This window comes from Myotis davidii, unplaced genomic scaffold (genome assembly GCF_000327345.1).
Source record: "Myotis davidii unplaced genomic scaffold, ASM32734v1 scaffold77, whole genome shotgun sequence".
In the NCBI taxonomy this organism is placed as follows: domain Eukaryota; kingdom Metazoa; phylum Chordata; class Mammalia; order Chiroptera; family Vespertilionidae; genus Myotis; species Myotis davidii.
In genome coordinates, this window is record NW_006289713.1 from 2,553,140 (window position 1) to 2,571,475 (window position 18,336).

An 18,336-nucleotide genomic window follows, 5' to 3' on the forward strand; every position below is an offset into this window, starting at 1 on the left:
TTCTTTTGAGCTGTTTTAGGAGCTCCTCCCGCCTCGACAGCGTGCTGGCCTTCCCTGATTTGGTGCCCGTGGAGGCAGCGGTGCCGGCGTCTGAGGCTTTACCAGGCACACTTGTGACCTTGCTGGAGCTCTTGGACTGGGGCGACAGTTGACGCTTCCTGCGAGGGTGGGGAGGTTGTTAGAAGGGTCCAAGTGCCTGTTCCTCTCTGAGCTTCCTGCCAGGCAGGGGACACGAGGCCCAGTCTGGGGGCCTGGACCCTGTAAGCTGTACCCGCCAGGCAGAAGGCACCCTCTACCCAGTGAATGGTCGAGAAGTGTCCAGGGTCAAGCTAAGCATCCTGCTGACCTGCCCCGTCCTGCTTCGGGACCTTGTATGCGACCCACACTGCTGACTTAGGAGGACCCCCGAGGCCTTGAGGCCCAGATGTGTGTGGAGGGTTGTACAGCTCTCTGTGCCCGCCCTCCCCATGTCCTCCCCACCCAACCCTTGATCTTGAACTGCATGGTGTAGGGGCACAGGGACTCAGAGCCGACTTCCAAGGGAAAAGAAAATTACTCCTACTTCCTATGCCTGAAATGGAAGGTACAAAAGAGCTGTGACCATCTGCACCCAAAACTGGCCCCCCACCTCAGGCTGTGAGCTGAGTGCCTTAGGCTGCTCCTCATTCCAGGGCCCAATTGGGGTGGTGGTGGTGTAGAGTGAGACATGTGTTGGGCCGCCTTCTTGCCTCTAGATCTAAGACATTCCCCAGGTACCCCTGGGTCTGCGGCGCAAAGGAGCCCACGTAGTGTGGCCATGGCACAGGTGAGCACTCACCTGTCTGGCAGGGCCACGGGAGCCTTGGAATTCTGGCCTCTCTGCCGTTCTGGCTTGGGAGAGCCCAATCTCCCACCTGACTTCCGGTCCCGAGAACCTGAAACAATGTAAGACCAGGGTCCCAGTTACACATGGTCTGGTGCAGCCTTACTGATGCTAGTGACCCCATTCCAAAGAGATGTGACAGATCAGCACAGTTTCCTCATTTTTAAAGGAAGAGGCAGAAGGGCAGAGCCGGTGAGAAAGGAGGAAGGGGGGGGCCCTGATCATGTCAGATTGAGAGCCCTGGAAAACCTCGAAAGCGGAGGTCCAATTTGGGTTCCAGGTTTCCTGAGCTAGCATCTGAACAGACCACTGAGCAGTCAGACTCTTTTCACTAATACCGAGGCCCTGCCCACTCACTGTGCCCTCCTTTCCCACAGCCCAGGGTGGAATTTCCGGAGCCCCTGTGTTTTGTGCTATCTCTGGAGATGAGTACCCAGCCGTTATCTGCCAACCAGATGTTAGAAAAACAAAAAACAATGCCACTCCCAGTTATTTTTCATGGAAAAAAAAAGTTATTTGTATTCAAATAGAGTAGCTTATAAATAAATATTAAAGCCTGGCCTGTGTAGTTCAGTGGTTGAGCATTGACCTATGGACCAGGAGGTCACGGTTTGATTCCGTGTCAGGGCATAGGCCTGGGTCATGGGCTAGATGCCCAGTAGGGGGCGTGGGCCCGGGTCATGGGCTAGATGCCCAGTAGGGGGCGTGCAGGAGTCAGCCAATCAGTGATTCTCATCACTGATGTTTCTCTCTCTCTCTTGTTCTCCCTGCCTCTCTGAAATTAATAAAAACATTGAAAAAAAATAAAACTTTTTCTTAGTTTTAACTTCTAATACTGTGTTGATAATTCACAAGATCAGAGAAGTTCCTTGGGGTCCTCAATATCTATATATATAAAAGCCTAAGTGACTGTTTGACCGTTAGCTATGACGTGCACTGACCACCAAGGGGCAGATGCTCAACGCACAGGCATGGAAACATGGAACAGATTGATGGATCTCAGAGGGAAGGGAGTGGGTGGGAAGAGATTAACCAAAGATCTTATATGCATACTAGAGGCCCTGTGCATGGATTCATGTACCAGTGGGGTCCCTTGGACTGGCCTGTGGGGACTGGGCTGAAACCGGCAGTCCAATATCCCTGAGAGGTCCTGGATTGGAGACAGTGCAGGCCAGGTTGAGGGACCCCTCCCATGCACGAATTTCATGCACTGGGCCTTTAGTTTTAAAATAATGGATGAGGTCCTGGTCCCTCTGCCCGTCAGGCCCCTGCAGGGATTGAGCTCACCTCGGTCTGGGGATAAGTTGGCCCGCTTGGCTGGAGGAGGGCTTAGCCTGTCCTTGTCTGAGGGCTCATATCGCTTCCTGCTCCCTTTATCAGCGGCCTGAAAAGATGGAGGGAGAACAGTGAGGACACAGGGTCTGAGGTACTGGCCACCAGGAGGAGCACAGTGAAAGGAACATAGTGTGACGTCCTCACACCAGGACCTGTTCTCTGCTCCCCTCTTCTGGGCTCCCTCTTTGTGGTTCTGAGTGAAGCAAAGCCCATGGTTTTGGGGCCTTTTTCTGTAGTGAAGGTGCCAGCAAAGATGCTGTGCTCCCTGTGGGGGCCACAAGCCAGAGAAAGGACTCTAGCAGACTCAGCCTCTTGATCTTCCGGCCCCACGGGTCCTTGGGGACATCAACTCACAAAAGCCAAGTTTGCTTTGCTCTGTCCCAGTGCTGACTTGTGGGAACTGGCCAGCCCAGGCACAGGAAGGAGGGCCAAGGGTGTGGGTTCTCAGGACAGGGAGAGCACCCACCAGGGGATGATCCGATGCCCCAGGACATGCTATAGAACCCATCTACCCTATGCCACACGCCTGTTTCCCACAGGGCTGACCATCAAGGCAGGCAGATGAGCAGGGGTGATATCTGGCTACCAAGTTCAAATGGCCATTTGGTCCCCACTTGGTCTCAGTCCCAGGATGAGCTGAAGGTACGTGGCTCCCTGGAGCTCTCACCAGATGTGCCTAGGGCCTCACCTTGTTCAGCAGTGTCAACTTGATCTCCTTGTGTGCCACAAATGTACCCTGCTGGGGCTGCCCAGAGGGTGCCTGCTGGGGAGTTGTGGGCTGCTGGGAGGATTTACTGCCTGTGGAAGATTTTGAGGATTTGGGTGGCTGTGTGGATGAATCCCTTTTCCGCTTATCCTCTTTAACGCCATCTTCTTTTTTAGATTTTCCTGTTGACAAAAAATGCTTGGTCATGGTCACTGATACTACATAGTGGTTTCCCAAGTGCCACTTGGTGGAGGGGTGCATTATCAAGCAGGCAACGTGTGCACAGGGACGAAACTGGGAGGTCACCACGTTCTTGTCTGACCAACTGCACGCAGTGCTGACTGAGGCTACATGCACCCTCCTTCCATGAAGAGCCTGCCTCTCCTCTGGAGCCACTACAGCCAGGACACAAGGAGCCCCCATACCTTTCTCCTTCTTGGTCTGGGCTGGGGTGGGGGACCGTGAGCTGGCTGAGGACACAGGGCTGGCCAGGTCTGCGTACATGTCGTCTGAGTCCACGCTGTGCACTGAGCTGCTGCTTGACGTGGCGCTGGACACTGAGGAGACGCTACTCACGCTCAAGGACCTAGACACATAAAAGCCCATGTCTCTGACTGAGGACGGGTTGACTGGGTAAGGAGGGACGTTCCTATGTCTACTTTCCCCAATTCCCAGTTTAAAGGAACGTGTACCCACCAAACCTGAAATTTCAGAGGGGACTCTGGGTAGTTTAAAGGTGCCACATAGTGTGGAGATGCTCACGCCATTTGCTGGACAAGGACATATGAGTAAGCATGACTCAAGAGTTAGTGATGATAGAACTGAGAGTACTGGTTAATGATGCACAACACAGGGAGAGCTTCAACCTGCAGACACCAGACACTAGATGGGAGATGGCTTTAACCATGGCATGTCTCAGGAAAGTATGCAACGATGGCCAATCTCACAGGTCCTTGGTTCTTTCACAGCCCATGTTGCACAAGGACTTGAAATGCACAAAGCTGCTACATCAGTGTCTGCTGAGTACTCTCTTTTTAGCTCTGAGAAAACACCAATCACTGTTCCCTAAAGTTGTCAGATGCTGGACAAGGGAGGGGGAAAGAAAAAAAGCCCAAGATTTTTTTTTAAAGGTTAGGTCTTTAAACCTATTTAGAAAGATTTGGGCAAATGTATATAAACCACCTGCGGCCTAGAACTAAGAGAAAGTTTGACTTAGGGGATCTAAGGACTGATCAATACTGTTTTCTTTTTAAACACCCAAATAACAGAATTCTTTTCCACTTATTTTCTTAGGTTAAAAAAAAAAAAGGCTGTCCCCAGCTGCCTCAGGCATAACAGGCCAGGGCAGGACCCAACCCTCCACACAGAACGAGCACGAAGCCTCTGTGTGAGCCTCTTTCAGTCCTGACCTGGAAGCACCCTGGCTTCAAGCCTGCCAGGGGCTTATGGGGACAGAGGGCGTCCCAGCCCCTCCACATGCTTGGAGCCACTGGACCAGGCTCCCTACTCTGTGAGCATCAGTCCATTCTCTTCCTTGCGTCCAGGTGGAGATAGCCAGCCAGCCACGTGCTCCTGAGCAGCACTGACTGACAGCTATCAGCTGTTAGCCACAGGCTGCCTGACGGGGAGAAAGGCTCACACCTGAGGTGACCTCTCCTAAGGTCCTGGATCCTGACTGGGAGGCAGGAGCAGGGGCAAAGAAGCTGATGGGGACTGGGGCCAGAGAGATGCTGAAAATAACCTGGATCTGGAACTAGAGCCGCTGTAGCTGCTGCCACTGCCACTGCCACTGATGGTCCGCCTGCAACACAATTGAAAGTCCCGTCACATCTCTGCAGACTCGACAAAGGGCAGACAGTCTCTCTTCAAAGCTAGGGCTAATTACTGGTCCGAGACAGATGTTTAACCAGTAACTTGCCACAGACGCAGAAGTGGGTAGGGCTCTATTTTCTTTTAAGTGCATTTTTTTTTCTCAAAAAATAAACTCTTCAGTGTCTTCCCCCCGTCCCGCAACTGCCTCTTTCCAGGGAAGATTCTGCCTGTCAAGGGAGTGCCTTCCCACCTCAGGTGGAGCAGTGAGATGGGCTCATGCCTCCCATGGGGAAACAGGCTCAGTGAGGTGGCCTAACTAGCCCAAACCTCACAGATCAGGGATAGAATGGGTTCCTGGCCTGGGTTGCTTTGTCCAGGAGGTCCCCTCCCCTAGCCCTGGCACCAAAGAGACAGAAATCCCCATGAGGCTCCCCGAGAGTAGTGTGCTTACCTCCTGGGGGGGGTCCTGGCTTGGCGCTCCCTCCTCCTGGCTTCCCGAGGGTCTCCTGGCTTGGCAGGCTCAGGGGTGGGGGCAGTGGTCTTGGGGGCCTGTGGTGGGGCTGGAGGTGGGGCTGGTTTCTTCACCATCTTCTCTCTGTGTCATGAGATGCAAAGAGGTCAGACCTGGTGGAGGAGCCCAGCCAACGACCTCAGGGTGTGACTCCAGGGTGCATCGCCAGGAAGGCCAGGTGGGCTCTTGGAACGTTTCTGAAGCTTCAGGCCTCCTTCTCCCTACAGGCAGGAGCCGGAGGTGCGTCAGCAGCAAGAAGATGGCTCATCTGAGAGCTTTGGAGAATCGCTGAGAGCTGGCACTGTGCTCCCCCCGACCTCCTGTCCCGCATGTGGGGGTGGCCCCTTGAGGGTGCTGCAGCATGTTCACATGTGGAAACCACACTGCAGTAAAGAAAACAGCCCCCAAAGCTTGTTTTTTTCTATCTGTTAATCGTTTTAGTGGTGCTGAGCACTCCTGATTCAGATGGAGTACAGAGCATGTGCCTATCAGAGACCCTGTCAACAAAGTGATCTCAGCATGAAACAGTCTTGGTCAAAAGCACAGTGTCAGAGGGGAGTCAAATCTTTGCTGATGAAAATGCAGAAGCGAAGCATGCATCCTGCATGACTCTGTCTGTGAAGTCCTGGTAGGGGAATAGCCACTGCAGGGGCTGGAGTGTCTGGACTGTGCAGTCTCACAGGTTTGTTAACCTGCATTGAATGGTACAATCTAGATGGATGAGTTGTGTTGCTCATAAATTATATCTCAATATGCCGAAACCGGTTTGGTTCAGTGGAGAGAGTGTCGGCCTGCGGACGGAAAGGTCCCAGGTTCGATTCCGGTCAAGGGCATGTACCTGGGTTGCGCGCACTTCCCCAGTGGGGGATGTGCAGGAGGCAGCTGATCAATGTTTCTCTCTCATCGATGTTTCTAACTCTCTATCGCTATCTCTCTCCTTTCCTCTCTGTAAAAAAATCAATAAAATATATTAAAAAAAAATTATATCTCAATACAATCCTATCTAATAAAAGAGTAATATGCAAATTAACCATCACTCCACAACAAAGATGGCCACGCCCATAGTGGCTGGGGCGGGACATTGGCGCGTCTTCCCAGCAATGCGAGCCCAGCAGGCAAGCATGGCCTGCAGGCCGCACTCAGCAAGGCCTGCTTGCCGTCGCCAGGGCAACCCGGGAGCAGGCAAGCACAGCCTGCAGGCAGCACCCAGCAGGGCCTGCTTGGCCATGGTCAAGGTGTGGAGCAGGCAGACCCTGCAGAGAGCAGAGAACCATGGGAAGCAGGCCTAAGCCATCAGTAGGACATCCCCTGAGGGCTCCTGGATTGGAGAGGGTGCAGGTCAGGCTGAGGGACCCCCCAACCCCTGTGCACAAATTTCGTGCACTGGGTCTCTAGTTCCTTTATGAAAGTTAGCTGTTCAGGATTCCCTAAATGTTACTGAGGCCTTTTAGCTCACTCCATTTAGGATAAAACACTGGTAGTGTGCAGCATTTCAATGCCTATTATACAGGAGGAATGGGCTCTTTTCCCACTAAACAAATAACTACTATAAGAACAAGTCAAGAAGCAAGGGCTATGACAAGTACAGGGCCCAAGGCAAGTATGCAGGTCCAGTCTGCTCACACAGAGGCTGCCTTGCCCCTTAGGTGGCAGGACTGATGTCACAGAGAATTAACTACTGACCTCCCTAAAGTGCCTGGCTGAGACACTACACATCAGGTGTTACAGAATTTAGGTGTTCATATAGTTCTATATGTTTCTAACTTCTCCCATGAGCCACATCTATTGAAAAGGATCAATGTGACTTATTCCAGGAGCAGCAAAGGTGAAGAGGAGGTAGGCTGCTCCTTTCCATGCATTGCAGACACAGCCTCAAGGCTGAGTGTGACAGGAACCTCCTCCCACCTGCCTGCCTGGTAAGAGGTGGGCTGGTGGCTGCACTTCTTTGGAACCCCAAGGAGCACGGACATTTCCACCCCCAAACAGTACATGGCCCCTAGGTCTACACGCCCACCTCTAAGGGTACTGTCTACAGTTCCCCTGGGGCTTGTCCACATATGAGATATGAGGGAGGGAGGTGGATGCTGAGTCAGCCTGGCCTGACCACTAGGCACTTACCCTGCTTTCCCAGGAGGCAGAGCTGGCTCCCCCTTGGTTCGGACAGGTCTGTGTGGAGAAGGCGTTGGAGAGGGGGACGGGGATGAGGAAAAGGATCGGGACCTAGGGAGTAAACAGAAGTGTGAAAAGGGAGCACCACAGTGTCCTTGTCCAAGTATGAGCATGCTGGGGATGCCACCTCAAATTCACAGAGGAGGCCACCATGAATTTCTACTAATTTGCCTCAGATTCCTACTTATTTACAGGATTTCAGACAGTTCTTGGTCATTTCATAAAGTACATCGCCAGAGGGGAAAGGCGAGTGCTGAGGGGATAGCTGCTAACAACACTGCTGAGTCCTTCTGAGGCCCTGAGCCGTGTGGCATGTGAGCGTGGGCAGGACCTGAAGGGCACAGGCTCTGCTCTCTGTGTGCGTATGAAACCACAATGAGGAGACACACAGCCTGACCAGGCCCTGGCAGCATGGGAGAAACGGAAGGCCTAGTGGGGCACCTCCACTCAGGTGGGTGGCCCCAGGAATGGCCAGCGGCACAGGCCAACGCACAGACGTGACAGTGCTATGCGGCAGAGACTGGTCTGGCGCAGGGAGCGTTCCAGCTAGAGCAGTGGTCGGCAAACTCATTAGTCAACAGAGCCAAATATCAACAGTACAACGACTGAAATTTCTTTTGAGAGCCAAATTTTTTAAACTTAAACTATATAGGTAGGTACATTGTTATTAACTTAATTAGGGTACTCCTAAGGCTTAGGAAGAGCCACACTCAAGGGGCCAAAGAACCACATGTGGCTTGCAAGCCGCAGTTTGCCGACCATGGAGCTAAAGGATACAAGTGAGCTCATTTGGATACAAGTTGCAGGGGTCAGAAGGACGGATGAAGTGCTGGACTGGGTGGAGGCCTGGCCTGGCCAGGTTGCTGGCCCCACCATTCAGGATTCACACATCACACAGGAGGCAACCCTTTAAAAGGTTTATGGGTTTGCAGTATTTTTCTCCTACTTAGAAATGGTCATGTAAGATTTTTGACACTTTCAGCCAAGGAACACCAACAGCTAAGCTAAGATTGGGCTTTTGCAGTCACACATGCTGCAATGTATAGAGACAAAGCTACATAGGAAAAATGCTCTTTTCTCCTGTCTTCACACTCACTGCCTTTGGCTGGGCAGCCTGCCATGGGAGACAGGAACGAATGCCAGGTTCACTTTCAAGCTTCTGTAACACCGTGCAGTCCGGAATCACCACATGGGGTGGGGTGGGGATGTCACCTCCTCAGAGTGACCTCATCCCTGGGTCCCATTGCTCAGAAGGCTGCTGCAGAGCCAATGCCCACCTGGCGTGCTGCAGGCGGGCACTCTGCTCATGCTCTCAGGTACACATGGGCCTGCCTAGGAGCCAGCAGAGGCCTGGAGCCAGGGAAGAGGCGTGCTGAGTGATAGACATTGGAACAGTATAAACACAAGTCACGGGGAAGGAAAGTGGTGAAAAAGAGCCTAATTTCCACCTAATTTTGTGGAAATGGCTAATTTCCAAACTAAAAATATCTGAAACTGGTTCAGTACACAGGGCTGCGTCCTGAGTGGAGTTTCTTTAGAAATGGATGACGAGGAGGCCAAGCACCTCCTGAAAGAGCAACCGGGTTTCCGCTGACTCTCGTGCTTGCAGCCCCCTCCCCTCCACACCTAACTCAGCATGAAGAGCCTGGCAAGCCCACCAGGCTGAGGTGGTTCTTTTGTCTGCTGTTTGTAGCCTTGGGCCTTGTCAGAGCTGTCCCAGTCACGTCCCTGACCTTAGAGACTCAATGCCATAGGGCCTTCTTAATCTCTCCCAGTGTCCACTGAATACATATAAGAAAAACTGTAGGTAACTTGCACATGTGATTTCTAAAATTTCTAAGTTTCCCAGCTTAGTCTCAGGCTTCTTCCTGCAGCTTACCAGCCTTGTTTCTTAAATGAAGCCATACAAGGTTTCTCCCATTGTTGATGCTCTGATTAATAGCTGTCTTTAACCTCATCTCCTACAGGCAGCATTCCATGACTGGCAGCTGTTCTTGGTACTGCTTCAACTTCCGGCAGGAAAATCGTGAGGCCCTAGGACCCATAGCTGACCCTCCAGACACCCTTAGAAAAAGGTTTTCTTTCTTTATTTTTTAAATATGTTTTTATTGATTTTTTTAATAGAGAGAGGAAGGGAGAGAGTGAGAGAGAGAGAGATAGGAACACCGATGAGAGAAACATCCATTGGCTGCCTCCTACATGCCCCTTACTGGGGATTGAGGGCCTGTAACCTGGGCATGTGCCCTGACCGGAAATTGAACCGGCAACCTTTTGGTACATGGGAAAACTGAGCCACACCAACCAGGACAGGTTTGCTTTTCTTTTTCAAGGTTATTGATATGCACAAGATTCAACATTTGTGGAAAACAGGCCCACATATCATCTACTGTTTCTTCTACAGCCCACTTAAAATGTTAACGTGACTACCAGATTTAATAGCTCGAACGATCTAATGCTGTTCTAATCCTCTTGACAACTGCCCTAAAGTAAGATTGGCTGCCAGGAAGTAGTGCCCCTGTGCGACAACAAACCACTGCAAGATAAACAGGTCCACTTATTCCCAAACATCTAGTGATATGCTTCCCAAAGAAGCGTGTGTGTATATGTACGTGTGGGTATGTATATGGGTGTCTGTGTGTGTGTGATGCCTGATTTCTGATTTTAGTATGCTTCCAAAACAGGCCAACATAGGTGCTGCGTCCCCTGATATGCACTGTGTGTTAAGATCTCCCAGCGCGTGCAGTTTGTTAATTGGCCCCTCGCTATGTATTCCGTAGAATGTACCACAAGACAGGTAACATGGTGACACTATTCTGAAAACAGCACCTGGAAGAACACTGTCAGGATAGAGACATGCCACAGAGATATACACACCCACATATGCACTACACACACACACACACACACACACACAGGATAGACAGATATATCGACTTGGGCCACACCCGATAAGCTCTGGGGACATACCTGGACTGGCTGCCTGAGAAGGAGCTGTGTCTGGAAGACCGGCTAGAGTAGGAGCTGTAGGATGAGGACCGGGACCGAGACCTGGACGAACCAGAGCCAGAGTAGGAGGAGGACCGTGAAGACGACCTAGAGCATCAAGGGGGAGAGAAGAGAGACCAGGTCTTTCTCTACCTTGCCCTGCCCACCGATGCCAGGCCTGCTGTACTCAGATACAACAGGGCTATATTCACATCCAGATACATACCCCCTCACAGAGACACACTCACCAGATACACCCACCCACATATACCCCCCAGACACACCCACCCCTCTAGATACATCCCCTTCAGACACACTGACCCAGATACACCTGCTCCACAGATACAACCTCCTCCAAACACACACACCTACCCAGATACGCACTCCCTTCACACAGACACACACACACACACACAGATATATTCCCCGCACTCACATATACCCCACCACACTCATACAGACACACCTGCCCTTTGGACACCTTTGTGGACATGCTTAGTCCCACCCTCCTTTTGGTGGGAATGGTGTTTAGAAACCAAGACCTGTATGCTGGGTATCTCACTGTTATTTTTTTGTTTTATTTTGTGTATCCCATTGTTTCTGTGACACAGCTCCCAGGCCCTCAGTGTACAGAGCCAGGATACGTGTGCCTGTGTGTGCAGGTGTCTGTGCACACATGTGCCTGCATATTTCTCTATCTGTCCATCTGTGCATGTAGCGAACCCTGACTCCACACTGATATTTCCAGTTCACGTCTAACACTGCGGCTCCCCTGGGTCCCCTTTCCAATCTGTAGTGTCTCTTTTTGGCAGGGAAGAGATCCAGCTCTCACCATCCATGACATCCTCACTTGTTTGCACAGAGCTAGTATATACACAGATTTCAGAGCTGCTAACCCTGGCTCCCGTCGGTCTCTCCTCTCAATGCCTCTCCCGGAGTGACCCACGCAAGCATTCTCCCCAAACACTCCCTGCCCCCCACCCTGGTTCACTGGCCAGGTCTGTGTTCTACTTTGAGTTGCCCGAATCCTGGCTGATCTCAATATGTGAAGCTGTAACATGGTTCTAAGTGCCAGTCTAGTTTGCTGCTAACGCTGTACCACCCAGTTACTCAGTAAGTTGAGACCAACAAATGCCTGTTTAGTCTTACTGAGTTTTCCCCAGACCATGACAATATCACTCCTGTGTGTTTATGAACCAGCTGTTCACACCAGCCTGCCTCCTTACCTGGAGGAATTGGAGGCAGAGGCTGATGAGGCTGACGTTTTTCGACGCCTTCGTGCACGGCTAGGGGAGACCGATACACCAAGTTTCTTCTTGGGAGACTTGGACCGGCGCCAAGGGTCTTTCCACTCATCTGCTCGCTTCACCTGTGGCCCAGCAGAGACTGCCTCCTTCTTTGGTGGCTCAGCTTGTCGGCTAAAAACACAGAGAGGTTAGCAATTCTCAGGCTACCTTCCATTTGACAGTATTGCTACTTTGTGGAAGAAACTGAAATGTGAGATTATGATCTAAGTGGCTTATCTGAGAAATGCCTGAAAAATAATGGGTCATCTATAAGAGGTAGCAGATATTCCACTTAAAACAATAATTATCTTGAACAAAACAAGCATAGTTCTCTCCATAAATGGTTTCTGCTCACATGTGTCTTTTTCAGGGGAATACCCATCTTTCTCCTTCACTGTATCTAACTATACTGGTGTTTCCTTTCTGTAGTATATTACTTAATGAATTCCTATCTTCCCCACTAGAGTGTAAGCTCTGAGAATGACAGGGAAGGAATCAGCCTTATCTAACACATATTCTCTAGAGCTGGTACACAATAAATACTTATGAAATTAAAGGATAACAAAGTGTTTTTTTTATTAGAAATTTTGTGAGTTAACAAACCAAGTCTTAAAAACACTGGTTTAATTCATCCAGAGAACATCCTGATTAAAACCCCAGTGTCCAACTGAGGGCTGGTAGGTTATCAAGAGGAGACTCTGCTGAGCTCAATGGCAATTCTTCTAACTCCTGGCCAAACTATGTAAATACTAACTACAGGTGGGCAGATGAGACCAACTGGAAACAAATCAAGGCCTAAACGTGAAAGCCACCATCTGCACTGGAGAACTGGGAGTGAAGGGAGGCGGCAGTCACGCAGTCCTAACTGTGGGAGCCCACCCACCACTGTCCATGAGCTCAGGGTGCAGAGACAGTGGAAGTGGGAAGCTCAGAAGCCCTTGGGAAGAAGCTCAGCACCAAATCAGAAACACCTACAAACCTAAACATCCCCCCTAAACATGAGCCGAAGTGGAGTTCCCACTAACAGCAGTGTAATATGAAGGTATCTGCTGGACCTGTGATTTTTAAAAATTCAAATTTTGTAAGTTCATTAAAAAATTTTTAAAAATACAGAAAGACAAGAAAATAAAAGTCCTACTATCTCAACTCTCCAGGGACAACCAAGATTTCGCATCTCGGCATGTCCTCTCCATCTCTCTTCTTTCCTACAATGTACACTTGCACGTGTGCTCACACTCACTCTAGTCACAGCTGGGACCTGCCTGTGGCTGCTGGGCCAGCAGCAGGGGCAGCTCTTCCTGCCACCCTTTGTGAAGATGTGGTCTTTCTTGACTGTGTGGCAATTCACTGTCAGATGTTACATAATCTGAATGTTTCCACATGGTTAGCTGTTTTTTAACTTTTAGAAAACACAAATAACATTAAAATGACCCTTTATATATAAATCTTATGGACATCTTTTTTTTTTAAGGTCAAATGCCTAGGAAGTGAAACCAGTGGGTCAAAAGAAACGAGCATTTTACAGATTTGTGGTAGACTGTCAAACATTTTACCCTAAAGTGAAAAACTGACTTAAAATAACCCCACCAGTATGAGGTGTCCATTTTATCTGACTCTCAACAATGCTGGGTTCCTGTGTTACCAGTGAAACACCATAAGCACCACCAGAGAAAAATAAACCCCAAATGCTGGCAACTGTAGGGTCTTCAAAGTCTAGATGGTTCATACTAAACCTTGTTCTTGCTGAACGTTAAAATGTAGCCCAGTATTTTGTTTGACTGATGAGACTGAGTGAAACCCAACAACGGCAAATACTGGTTCCCATTTGTTCCTATTGGTACCTCCAAGGCTGGAAGTTTCTGTCTTCTATACGTCCTGACACCTGTGAGTTCTGGTGGTCTGTTTTGTTCTTGGCCAATTTTCTCGTAATCTCTTCAGTTACAAAGAATTGGAACCCTTTCCCAGGCTACTTGCTTTTTAAGGTTTTGGGCGATGGTGTCTAACATATAGAACATAAAATTTTAACTGTCAAAGAAATTCCTTTTCCTTTTCTTGGGTAGCTTCTTATAGGCTTATAGAGTCTGTCTCTGTTCCAAGTCATACTCACTTGCTTTTTTCTTTTAATTGATCTAAAGTTTCTTTCAACTATTCCTGAAGCACTGGCTAACCAGCCCTCTTTTCTAAACGGTTTGTGACGGGATGCCATCTTTTTAAAAAAAAAAATTTTTAAATTGATTTTTAGAGAGAAAGGAAGGGAGAAGGAGAGAGAGGGAGAAACAACGATGTAAAAATGTAACATTGACTAACTGCCTCCTGCATACCCTGCATGGGGATAGAGCCTGCAACCTGGGCATGTGTCCTGAATGGGAATCCAACCGTGACCTCCTGGTTCCTAAGTTGATGCTCAACCATTGTATCACACTGGCTGGGCTGAATGATATTTTCAATTTATAATGGGTTTATTGGGATGTTGAAAAGCATCTGCAGTTAAAATTCCAAACACTCTTAAACTCTGACCAACGACTTCTTGGTAGGTCCTGCCACTGTTTATTTATAGAAGATCTTTAGCAACAGTTAGACCCTGCTCCCCCAGTTCCACTGGGCTTTATTTATTTATTTATTTGTTTGTTTTTAAAATATATTTTATTGATTTTTTACAGAGAGGAAGGGAGAGGGATAGAGAGTTGGAAACGTCGATCAACTGCCTCCGGCATACTCCCTACTGGGAATGTGCCCGCAACCAAGGTACATGCCCTTGACCTGAATCGAACCTGGGACCTGTTAGTCCCCAGGCCGACGCTCTATCCACTGAGCCAAACCGGTTAGGGCTCCACTGGGCTTTAGATTAGAATGTTATTAAACTTATTAATAGCATCTTGCAATTTATTCATGTCTTCTTTTGTGGGGTCAGCAAAGGATAATAGTTTTCTTCTTAAAAGGTCCTGCCTTTTTGGGGTAGATTTTCAGTTACTATTATAAATTCTCTTCACCAGCATTTCAGCATCTAGTTATATTATATCATAACATATAAAAATCATTACCTGTTGATATTTTCAGAACTGTTTAATCAATCCACCAAGTAGCAAGTTCCATGCCTACTATTTGCCAAGAGTAACATAACAGGAGCAACACCCAACATTTAAAAACTGTCCTAAGGACACACTAAATTGAGGCATAAAATCTCTGTTATCTTGGCCCAAACCCCGAGAGCTATTGCCACAAAACCTCATAAGCCTATCTTCCTGGAAGAGTAATCCAGGAAGGAAGCAAAACCTGTCTGAGGATTCCAGCCTGTCATAGGCCACCAGGGAGCTGCTTTCACATTTATACTTCCTGTGTTATTCTCATTCTAAAAATGCAACAGGAAGTGGAACACCTTGGTCACTAGGTTTTTCATTAGTCATCAAAGTGGTCCAGCTCTATCAACTTGCAGTCCTTCTAACAGGGAGAGAGGAACAGATGGAAATCAAGGGAATGATTCATGACACAGTTGTGATAGTACTGAAAGTTCTTGCTGTAGTGACTGGGAAATAGAAAGAATGCTAAACCCTGCCCCATCACAGCACAGAAAAGAAAATCACTTGAGACCACAGACAGGTGACCGACACAGGCCTCCATAATCTTTTAGAGGAAATGTTTCCTCACTAGAAGAATCTTTCATTCACTCTGGAGATAAGACTATGGGTTTCAAAAAAGGCTGGCTCCTTTAACAGTGCTGGAACAAGACCTGGAGGTGTCCCTAAAATCTTTCATTTTCTGGGCTGGTGCCATGGATGGGCCTGAACACTCATTCCACCTCCAGAGCAAGCCCTACACAGAGGGAGCAAACAGCTGGCTCCACTTCTCCCTGAAAATCTATCTTCTATCTATATATATAAAAGGCTAATATGCAAAGTGTCCCCTCGGGAGTTTGACCACTCGCTATGACGTGCGCTGACCACCAGAGGGCGGTGCGGAACGAAGGAAGGCCCCGGCTGGCAACTGGCAGCTGGGGAAGGGAGGCCCCGGCCAGTAGCCGGAAAGTCCTGATAGGCCCTGATTGCCGGCCAGGCCTAGGGACCCTACCCGTGCACGAATATAGGTGGTACTTGGATGTAAAATCATGCAGTTGGCACAAAATGAAGATCAGGGATCACTGTGTTATTGAGTCACTCTGCAGACCACTAAAGTCAAATATTAATGAGCTGAACCTCAGTTGGTTTCTCTTCCCTGACTTGGGGACCCAAACCAGAAAGTAATGTTTTCAGACTTGGATGCAAACTTAAGTATCTATTTTAAGTTTGAAAAGAATGACTGAATTAACAATAAAAAGTTCATTAAAAGTTCCATTTGGGCCTGCCGGCGTAGCTCAGTGGTTGAGCATTGACCAATGAACCAGGAGGCCACGGTTCGGTTCAATTTCCAGTCACAGCACATGCCTGAGTTTCGGACTCAGTCCCCAGTGTGTGGTGTGCAGGAGGCAGCTGATCAATGATTCTCTCTCATCGATGTTTCTATCTCTCTCTCCCCTTCCCTTCCTCTATGAAATCAATTTCCCTCTCCCCTTTCTGAAATCAATAGAAAATATATTTTAAATAAAAATTCCATTTGGGAAAACTGTTCATATTACATTGGGGAAGAGTAGAGGGAAGAGGCAAATCAGCTATGCTCCCAAACTCTCAAGCACAGTCAATGTGGCAATGGGCCCGCGCTGCAACAGCAGCAGTCATCTCCAGGCCATCTTTTCTACCTTTTCTCTTTATTCTTCAGAAAGTTTTCCTAACTTTCTTACATCATCATGGTTTACATTTATTACAGAAAACACCTCAAACATTACCTAAAAGTTTTCTATTTCTTCAAATAAAATCTTTTAATACCGTTAGCAAGTACATATTCTCAGGGATTTTACTAGTAATTGGTTTTAGTGACATGTTCTCATCTCTTATAGGAACCTCCAAAGGAGAAGTGCCCCTGACCACTGAACGAAGGCACTGGAGTCTAAAGTAGCTCATACAGAACCCAATGCCACAAATATCAGTCCTCAATGGTATCTATACAAAACACCATTAGGGCCAGCAGAAGTTGTCCTGTGCACAGTAGCAAGTTAAACATGACCCAGTCAGTAAGGGAACAATAACTAGAGAGCACAGATTAGGCTGATGGCCCTGGAAATCCTGGTAAGGCTGGCACCTCTGACCGTGGAGTCCATGAGCCAGGACCCCAAACAGGTTTGCTCAGGCTGTGAAGTCATTCTGGTGCCTCAAGCTGATGGCAGAGAAGTAGAGCTGCTTCTGCTTTCTGAGAGTGCAAGACATTGGAAGCCGAAGCCCTTCTCTCACTGAATGACAGCACCCCAGAAGAGAGCCTGGAAAACTAGAGACAAACTACACCCAAATGGAAAACAACAGGCTTGCCATGCCACCCACCAAAAACGAAGATGTAGATGGGAAGAAAACCCAACTGAATGGAAACAGCTGGTAAGGTAGGACCTCAGCCAGAAATACTGCTATCAAGAGCTAGTGAAATAGATTTGGAATTTGCATAACACTTCTAAACTGGGGGGGAGAGGGAGGAAGGGGAAAGATGGAGGGAGGAGGATGACTCTTCAGTAATCTCTGACGGAAGAAGTGCCCTTACCAGGCACAGGTATGGCACAATCTTATCTCCCAGACACCCGATCCTTTGTTCAAGGCCATGGAGAGAGACTCCAAGGAGCAGAGATCATCTGTTCTATGACTGTCAAACAAAATGTCACAACAAGACACAGCAAAGGGGCCTTGAGTCAACTCAGGAGGAGCTCATATCTTACATCACTGACAGGTGTTAGTGCCAATGATGCAAGGTGGCCATAGAGCATGTCTGGAAACTCCGTTCTGGGCAACTGCCAGGTTTGGGGTCAAAGGTAAAACAAGATAAAAAGAATGAAAGTTCATTTCTAAAATAAAAAAAGGATACACATCTAATATTTTAAAGAAAGGGAATTCAAAGTACATGGACTTTCTCTCAACTGAACTCACACTCAGTTCGGAGAAGCACGGAATACTTTTCATGGCGGCTCCTCTGTGCTATTTCATCCAGAAACTTTTGTGGAACATTACAATGCTCACCTTCCTTAACACAGCAGAACTGGCCACGGAAGTCCCCAAGTACACTCAGGGGCCACCACGCCCCTTTCCTGGATTACCCCGGGGGGCCCTTCCTGCCTGGCCTCCAAGTGCACACTGCCTTTGAATCCCTTCCTGCCCTATGCCACACAAGACAGGAGGCTCCTAGTCCCAGCTCACCTGGGTGGATGCTTGCCAGCAGAAGAATCCCAATCCCTCCCTCCCTCTGGAATGCCCACCTCGAGTAAAGTCCCGTGAATTCCCCTCCAAGGACTATCATTACTTTTTATGATCCACCCAGCTGGCTGTAACCCCTCCTCCAAACTCTACCATGCTGTGTGGCCCTCTCTTATGGACCTACACACAAGTAAGAATGTGATCTAACTTGTATTTCCTATTCCCATTTCTCAACTGTGTATCTCACAGGACTGAGCAGAAGGCCTGTAGCACATGCCAACACATGCTGAACCAACAAGGCCAGAGCAAACCCCAGAACCCTGAAAGGGTGGCTGTGATGGAGTAGGGCTTTCCAATGACAGTCCTTCCAAGGGAAGGTGGGAATAAGTTTTCCCTGGCAGGGGTGGGGG

At 48.7% G+C, this 18,336-nt stretch overlaps 1 protein-coding gene across 1 annotated transcript in view; it reads right to left on the minus strand.

The window, feature by feature from the left end:
* Positions 1-18,336, minus strand: part of ZC3H18 (zinc finger CCCH-type containing 18) — a 61,953-nt gene that overhangs the window by 2,283 nt on the left and 41,334 nt on the right. Inside the window, exons 10-18 of the mRNA XM_015562928.1 lie at positions 11,607-11,798; positions 10,363-10,488; positions 7,345-7,446; positions 5,167-5,310; positions 4,645-4,704; positions 3,329-3,489; positions 2,886-3,085; positions 2,150-2,246; positions 818-914 (exon numbers count right to left, since the gene is read on the minus strand). Of these exons, the coding sequence (XP_015418414.1) occupies positions 818-914; positions 2,150-2,246; positions 2,886-3,085; positions 3,329-3,489; positions 4,645-4,704; positions 5,167-5,310; positions 7,345-7,446; positions 10,363-10,488; positions 11,607-11,798 (1,179 nt within the window). The remainder of the gene's footprint in view (positions 1-817; positions 915-2,149; positions 2,247-2,885; positions 3,086-3,328; positions 3,490-4,644; positions 4,705-5,166; positions 5,311-7,344; positions 7,447-10,362; positions 10,489-11,606; positions 11,799-18,336) is intronic.